The 8581-nt window shown below is 40.0% G+C and overlaps 1 protein-coding gene across 1 annotated transcript; it reads left to right on the forward strand.

Moving 5' to 3' along the window:
* The first annotated feature begins 1658 nt into the window (after nucleotides 1–1658).
* macf1b (microtubule actin crosslinking factor 1b) lies at nucleotides 1659–8044 on the forward strand. Its single transcript, XM_062422422.1, has 19 exons — nucleotides 1659–1809; nucleotides 1926–2081; nucleotides 2162–2368; nucleotides 2505–2624; nucleotides 2714–2883; nucleotides 2987–3146; nucleotides 3409–3603; nucleotides 3801–3926; nucleotides 4293–4436; nucleotides 4702–4890; nucleotides 4979–5093; nucleotides 5260–5426; nucleotides 5603–5765; nucleotides 6004–6158; nucleotides 6246–6320; nucleotides 6595–6712; nucleotides 7093–7238; nucleotides 7652–7772; nucleotides 8019–8044. Exons 1-19 carry the CDS (start codon nucleotides 1705–1707, stop codon nucleotides 8042–8044), a joined length of 2658 nt encoding a protein of 885 aa, XP_062278406.1. The 5' UTR covers nucleotides 1659–1704.
* Nucleotides 8045–8581: the final 537 nt, after the last annotated feature.

An 8581-nucleotide genomic window follows, 5' to 3' on the forward strand; every position in this document is an offset into this window, starting at 1 on the left:
CAAGGTTGGTATTGACCCAATTAAAGCAATGTATAATGATTAAATAAGTCATTTGAAATGACTACACTGTCAGAAGCAAGCTCTGAGGTGACAGAATTCTTTCAGACTCTGAAGGTCTCACAAAACAGTAAATTCTGTAACTCAGACTTTGTCATAGAACTGTGGGTTTATCTGCTAGATACTGTAACACTGAGCACTTAGCCTTGAATGAATAATAGGCCTCTGTCTCCTGGGAGGGAGGTGTAATCATTGTGTCCACCAGCATCTGTGCCCCATGGATTATTCCTACTTGCTTTTAATGAACTTTTAACACTGCTGTAGTATAAACACTACACACTGCTGGAATCATCTGATAATAAAAGTCTGTGACTGGACTGTGAGACCAAACTTTGATCAGAAAACACTTAGTTCCATTCTCCTCCAAGCAATACTTGAATGCGAATTAAACTGGCACAGATATGATAACTTTTTTATTGCTTCTTTCTCTTCAAAGGTCTTGCATAATGATGTTATGTCCCATGTCCGCACGATGGAGTCCCTGAACCAGGCAGGCAGGGGACTGCTGGAGGTTGGGTCTGGGGACAGCCCACATGGTCTGCAGTCTCAACTGGAGCAACTCAATGAAAGCTGGGAGTTTGTCCGCTGTGAGACAGAACGCAGGCAGCTGGAATTAGAGAACAGACTCAGTCAGGTGAACAGAAAAGAAAAAGATCCATTATCTTCTTAAAGTTGCAGCAAGAGTGATCAGTTAGTAGATACACATTTTTACCTGTATATATAGTGGATTGCTTCACAGTGTATTAGGATGCTGCATTTTATAATTCATTATTAGTGTAGCATGGATGCCCTCTTGTGGTGATTGTATAAATCAACAGGTCTGTGGGTTGAGTCCAAATTTCAATTTGTGGCATTTGCTGTCAAAAAGGACAAAGTTCTATTAAAAATTGTAGGAATTATAGAAAAAAAGACTGAAGCAGGCTGATTGATTTGCAGTCCAAACATAGTCATCAGAGTCAAAATGGTCATAGACATAAGGCAAATAGATATAGTACGAAGTTAACCTAGATTAGATGTACAAATGTCATTGGGTAGTTGGTTGAACAGGACTTTAAATCTGTTGGATAAAAATATTTGGCAAAATACTTACATATCTACAGCTAACAACGTATATAGTTTTGGTGTTATAATTATCAAATGATATATTGTTAGTAACCAGTCATTGCTCCACTTCTGCTCAAATAAAATATGAGGAAATTTTAAGGGCAAATTATGCTAAAAATATGGAATTTTGACTGACTAAGGTTTTAGTGAACTGACACATTTCCCACCATAGCAGATTTTACACTCTTTCTTTTTACACTCATTCTATTATTTTAATGCAGGTGCAAGATGTTACAATGGAGATTCAGGACCTTCTACAGTGGCTGGAGAACACAGACCTGAGACTGTCCTCCTTCAAAACCATGTGGGGTATGCCGGACTCTACTGCTGAAAGGCTCAACGCACACTTGGTGAGACCCATCAGACTTTTAACTGTAAAGATCAAAAATTCACACAATAAATGTTTAAAGTTTACCCCAGCTAAAAATTGTTTCCTCTCTATAAACCAATTTTCTTGACTCCTCTCACCCATAACAGGAATTGTGCAACGAGATGGAGTCAAAGCTCCACTCCTACACAGATGTGAAGAATGCCATACATAGGATGCTGGAAAGAAGCAATGTTATGCGGGGCTCGAGCACTGAACACAGCATGTGTATTCTTGAACAGAAATGGGCGTCTGTTTACAGCAAAGTACAGGAACGAAAGGTTATTTAACTCTTGATTTTCATCATGTGTGACTTCTATTAAGTTTGTTATTCAGCTCCAGTCTGTTTTTGTCATCAGCAGAGCAAATTATAATACATGACTTGCTGTTTCCATAGGCAAAGCTTACCAAAGGATTGAGTCTGGCCAAGGAGTTCCACAGCAATGTCCAGGAACTTCTCACTAAGATGACCAAGTGTGAGGAGTCAATTGGACTTCTTCCTGCTCCCAGCTTTGTTCTGGACACAGTTTGTACTCAGCTGCAGGATCACAGAGTAGGTTTGGGGGGAATCTCTTTCTGCCTGAACATTTGGAAGTATTTATTTTGTATTCATTAAATACTTTGTTTGTACAGACACTGGTGAATGAGGTGAACGTTTACGGTGAGAAGAAGATAACAGTGGAGAATGCAGGCCGCAGACTAACAGAAATGAGCAGGAAAGAAGACTGCGATGTCATTCATAACCTAATCATGACGGTCCAGGATCGCTTCAAAAAGCTACAACAACGCGCTTCAGAAAGAGGCAGAATGCTAGAGGAGGTCAAAAAGAATGCCAAGCAGGTATAAAACTACATAATCTCCAATCTCAATGGATGACCTTCACCATCCTTTTCAAACTGTACATGTACTTTAGTTACGACTTGTGCTTCTCTGATAAACTTTTGCGTAAAACCTGTCTTTATTTCACATTCTTCAGTTCAATGAATCTTGGCGCCTACTAGTGGACTGGATGACAGAGGTGGAACAAACATTAGACACACATAAAGAGATTGCAGTGACCCATGAGGATATTAAACAACAACTGAATGAACAGAAGGTGCAGTAGGCATAGCAGTAATGAAAACTTGGCTATATGCTTTTATATTTGTGAATGCGTCAGATGCTGATCACTGGTTTCGTAATTAGGAGTTCCAGAAACTGCTGAGATCAAAGAGGCCCATGTACGAGGCTACGCTGAAGAGTGGCCGCAGCCTTCATGAAAGAGCTCAAACCAGCCATGATAGACAGCATGTGGAAAACCTCCTGGCTGAACTCAAAGACACTTGGGACACTATCAGTGGCAAGTCTATGGAGAGGTATGGAGCTCTATTTAGTGTTGGCAGGTGCACATAAAAATGTCTCTTAAGTGTAAAATAATTTGAAAATGATCCAAAATTTGTGTGTGTTTTCCTTCTGCAGACAACATAAGCTGGAAGAAGCACTGCTGTTCTCAGGCAGATTCACTGATGCTCTCCAGGCCCTGAATGACTGGCTGTATCGAGCAGAGCCACAGCTAGCTGAGGATGTTCCTGTCAGTGGAGACAAGGATATGGTCAACAATCTTATTGACAAACATAAGGTACACCCATCATGTACCCTGACAATTCACAATGTTGAACACTTACCATATACATACTATATACTGTACATTCTGCATATACAGTATTTCATACCCCACTCTCACAATGATGGTCTCATTTGCTTATAGTAATAATACTACTGTGATTATTTATTGATGTTAAGTTTCTGTTTGTTACACCAATTTATGTATATTTTTGTAGCAGTTTCTTAACAGTGTCATCAGGTACGTGCAAGTTCTCAGCTTATTTTCTGTCTCTTAGGCATTCCAAAAGGAGTTGGGGAAGCGAGCCGGGTGCATTAGGACCCTGAAGCGGTCTGTGAGGGATCTGACTAGGAGCAGCACAGCTGATGCTCACTGGCTGCAGGAGCAGATGGATGAACTGGAGGGCCGCTGGGAGGCTGTGTGCAAGCTGTCAGTCAGCAAGCAGGACAGGCTGGAGGTTGCACTTCAGCAGGTAGTCCACAAATAATAGATGACCTATATAGTATATACACATTTTTGGAATAAAGCTGTCTAATACGCAATAAAGTGTTCTGACAGTGGCTTTAAATTTGATCTTTTGTGTAACAGTTGATTAGCTAATATCTGGCTGTTAATAAAGGTAAGGTTAACCCTTACTTAACTCTTATCTTTGTTTTTTGTTCTTCCTAGGCTGAGAAGTTCGATGGCCTTGTCCACTCCTTCATGGAGCGCCTCACTGAGGCAGAGAGAGTACTGAAATATGGGGTGATACCGGACGATGAGGAGAGTTTACTTGCTTTTCGCAAACAACACGAGGTCAGTATAACATGATACTTTATCACTCCCTATAGGGAAATTCATTTTTTCTCATCTTATCTGCTTCAGTTTAGGTCAAATGTCAGGGTCAGGGTTACAAAACAACATCCTGGTGCTGATAAGGATTCAGTATCTGCGTCAAGGGCAGTGAGGCTGGGTGGATATTTGTTGACACTCATGCTTGAACCCTTTTAACTTGTTGATTTTACCATTGGGCCACATTGTTGTTTCACTACAAGCTGTTTAAAACACCCATAATAAAGAAATAAATAACACACACCACATTTTATTTTCATTTCCAAGCATCATCATAAATGTTGTTATTTAAGTTAGCAACAAAAAGCTGAATTAATCCTTTGTCTGTAGGAGTCAATGGCTGCCTTGCAGGCTCAGGTTGTGGAATTACAGAACATCCGAAGTCTGGGTGAAGAGATCCTGGCCTGCTGTCACCCAGATTCCATAATCACCCTCAAATCTTGGATGAGTGTCACCAAGACCCGCTATGAAGAGGTGAGTGCTTTTTATAAACAATAACAAATATTATCTCACTAGGAATAAGATACTTAATTTTTTTAAGCGTATTTATGAAACTGATAGCTGTTATAAATTAGGTAAATTAGATAAATGAAAGTATATAGACAAAAGAAAGTATTAGACAGCAAGACACTGTTTCAATAGTAATTTACAAACAGTAAAACACTATCAACATTTCAGAACATCCAGGCGTGACCAGAGGTGTAATTTTCTACCGCTCCCTGTTGTTTTCCTGAGTTAGGTTCAGACATGGGCCCAGCAGCAGGGCCAAAAGATCCAGAACAGCTTGTCAGCACTGGAGGCGGAGAGAGAGGAAGTCCAGAGGTTGTTGGACTGGATCTCCTCTGCAGATGAAGCCCTCACCCTCAGAGACCAAGAGCCACTACCTGAGACCATGGAGCAGAACCAAGAACTCATTGAGCAGCACAGGGTATGATTTCTCTATAATACAATCCTTCTGTGCTCTAAGGATGTGTGGGTTTACATGCCATGCTAACACTGATCATTCCACTCTGCAGGTATTCATGGAGGAGTTGAATAAAAAGTTCCCAGAGGTTGAACATGCTACCAAGTCCTGCAAACACAAGAGCATTTCTAAACAGCACATATCCCCCAGCAAGCGGCCTCTCACAAGTAAGACACCATGGAGGACGCTGCTAACAATATAGTTTATGTTCCATCAATATGTGCCAAAAAAATCATTATTATGATATAAGAACTGACAGCTTGATGACAGCAGCAGCAGAAATCACTTGACTGAGCTGATCCCAGACTCTGATGTTCTTGTTTCTCCATTCAGAGAGGAGAAGCACTCTGAAGCTGCAGCCCGCTGCACCGGTTCCCCTGGAGCATCTCGACCCCCAGACCCCACAGCTCAGTCAGCTGGTCAGTCGCTGGCAGAAACTTTGGCTGCTGGCTGTGGCTCGACAAAGCCGTCTGGAACAACACCAGCAAACACTCAAAGAGGTTATTGTTCCTTAAAAATGTCAGCATGGAAATTTTAAGAGTTATAGTGTTATTAGAGGTGGCCAAAGTAGTGGACAAATGATTATGATTATGTTTTCTTCGAAATCTAGTTCTATAAAACTTAATTTGATGCAATAACTAACATGAATACCGTGATATTTTTAATTTCTGGACAGATGGAAGAATTTGCAAACTTTGACTTCAATATGTGGCGAAAGCGATACATTCAGTGGATCAGTCACTTGAAGTCTAGGATCTTAGATGTGTTCCGCAGCATCGACCGCGACCAGGATGGACGAATCAGCCAGAAGGAGTTTGCGGACTACGTCCTCGCTTCAAGTGAGACTCCCTATTGTATTTTACAGTTTGATTATGAAATGTAAAAGACAGCATCTGAAATGACTTATTAGTTTGGTGAAATGTTAATTTCACACGACTAACATCAATTAAATAAATATGTTTTCAGTGTTTAATATTGATACTGTTCTCTATATTATTTACTTTTTTAAATCAAATATGCCATGTTATGTCTAAGTAATTAAGTTTCATACTGGACCTTTGGACCTCTCCACTGCAGAATTTCCCACCAACTCTCTAGAGATGAATGCGGTGGCAAACATCTTTGACATGAATAGCGATGGCTTCATCGACTATTATGAGTTTGTGAGTGCGCTCCACCCAAGCAGAGATCCCTACAGGAAAACACTGGACGCAGATCAAATCAATGAAGAGGTATGAACAGTTGTTGCATAAGGATACATTAGAAGGATTTATTTATTTTGGCACTTTTTATTATTATTAATATTGTGTCTTCTTTAGGTGAGCCGACAGGTATCTCAGTGCAACTGTCCTAAGAGGTTCCAAGTGGAGCAAATAAGTGCCAATAGATACAGGGTGAGTCATTTTTATAGATATTGATCAGCGTTTATATTTTCTGCTCGAAACACCTCACAGAATCCTCACAGACAGCCACACAGAAAGCGATACATTTCACATTTCTGGTTAGTCTGGATAAAAATAAAAGGCCTAGGTAATTGGAATAAGCATGCCCTAGAGACAAAATATGGAAACTTTAGTGATGTCTTGATGGTGTGGTGTCAAAACAGAGAGGTCCTCAAAAAAATCCCAAAATATCACCCTGACTTAAAATATCATCTGTTTTCTGCAGTTTGGAGATTCACAACAGTTGCGGATGGTTCGGATCCTGCGGAGCACGCTGATGGTCAGAGTGGGAGGAGGCTGGACTGCTTTAGATGAGTTCCTGGTCAAAAATGATCCCTGCAGAGGTTAATACACCACACCTAACTATACTGTTCTCAATAGCACACTTAACACTTTTGTAAGGATAAGTTATCATTCACTGTAAAGAAAAAAGTGCTCAGTAATAATGCTTAAAAAGTGATAGAATATACTAATAATCTTGATGGATGCATCTATAAACACATTTTAGCATGTTCCCCTAAATTCAATATCTGTTTCTGCTAAAAAAAAAAAAGTATTTTCCATGAACATTTTCCACCATTTGAAGGCATTTTTACAGACTTTTATCTCCAACCTCCTTTAATTATTTATACATAGTGTCTCCTGGCTGTTATTAGAGGTGTGGCAACTATAAATTACAAGTTTTACAGTGTTCTGTTAAATTCCCCCGCTGTGTCAACAACAGTAAAAGGTCGGACCAACCTGAAGATCAAGGAGAAGTACTTGTCTCCAGCAGGAAGTACCTCCAAGGGTTTGACTGTCAGCAGATCTAACTCAAGCCTCAGCCTGTACAGCAGTGCCTCTGCCCCTACCAGCCCCATGACCCGCAAGGCAAGCTATAAACTATATTTTATAACACTTGGCTGCTATGTGCTTTGTGAGGATCAACTGTGACATTTTAATATCAAAAATCAAAAGATTTGCAGCCTCTGCTGGCATCTGTGCTATTTTACATTTTTTGGCCAATCTGTCTTTGTTGCTGTACTTTCACCACTTTTAATTTACAAGAAGCACATATTTTTCTGATTCCACTCTTCTAACTGCAAAGCTTCATCTTCACATTAGCTTTACTGGTCAAAATGTATAATTATTCTTTATAAAGTGAGTGATACAAGGACAGTAGTTAAATCCTAAAATTTAGTTTTCTGGAATTTTAGCTACTTTACAAAAGCAATCAAGAATATTTTACCATGGAGACTTCTGACTGTAATTGGCCTGACAGTAATTACCTATCTTGTCTTTAGGCATTACTCCGCAGGAGTTTCTCAGGTGACCGCTGCATTCGTCCAAGGAGCTCCATAGCTGCTTTGGGATCTGATCTACAGTTTGTGACAACAGGGGAGGGCAACTCCCCATCACCATCAGGTCAGCCGGTTCACTTAGTTCAACTCAGTTACTTAAAAAACTGCATGCTGCAGGATTACGATTGTTTTACTACATACACAAACATAATGATAATAATTATATATTTCATTTGTACCACACTTTTCATTCATAGTGAAACTCAAAGTGCTATAGTATCAGTAATATAATAAACAGAACATAGAAACGTACTATATTGAGATGGTGAGTTAACCCCGCCCTTTGTTTTCATTCTTTTGCACCCTGTAGACGAAGCTGAGAGGTTACCCACATGATTACCTCTGAGCACCATGTGTATGCTGCAGTGCTAAACCCAAACACAGCCTTGAGGCCCCGAAACAAGAGATAGAGGGGTCAAACAAACAACGTATGAGTCACATCAGAAAAGAAGACACTAAAGGAAAAGTAAGGCGAAGGTCAGAAGAGGTGATGTTAAAGGGTCTTTAGCTTTGAGAAATCTGCGTGAAGATAATATGAGGACAATGAGGGTGTCAGTCCAGATGCAAGACAAAGATTATTTTTGTTCCTTGTTACATTTCATACAGTAGTATCTGACAGTGTAGAGAGTAGGAATTGAAATGTTCTGCATGGATACTTAATGCATGATAGCCAGAGCCTTGCTTCAATCAGATTTTTGTTTCACAGCTTCTGATTCTTTTGTGGTTTTAAAGACAAGCAGGATCAGATAGTACCAATGACTGCTATATATAGCATATGTTAACTTTTCATACTTTCTTAGGAATCCAAGCAGGCAATAATGCACTGTCATGGGTCGTTACAGTATGTGATGTAACTAATTTGGGGGGAAATTA

This window comes from Scomber scombrus, chromosome 7 (assembly GCF_963691925.1).
Source record: "Scomber scombrus chromosome 7, fScoSco1.1, whole genome shotgun sequence".
Lineage (NCBI taxonomy): Eukaryota > Metazoa > Chordata > Actinopteri > Scombriformes > Scombridae > Scomber > Scomber scombrus.

Bases quoted from the DNA above. Each gene is read 5' to 3' on its own strand.
- macf1b (XM_062422422.1), top strand. From the start codon at position 1,705: ATGCTGGAAAGAAGCAATGTTATGCGGGGCTCGAGCACTGAACACAGC. The intron at 1,810-1,925 runs GTTATTTAACTC...CTGTTTCCATAG, and splicing joins GCAAAGTACAGGAACGAAAG to GCAAAGCTTACCAAAGGATT. The intron at 2,369-2,504 runs GTATAAAACTAC...CACATTCTTCAG, and splicing joins TCAAAAAGAATGCCAAGCAG to TTCAATGAATCTTGGCGCCT.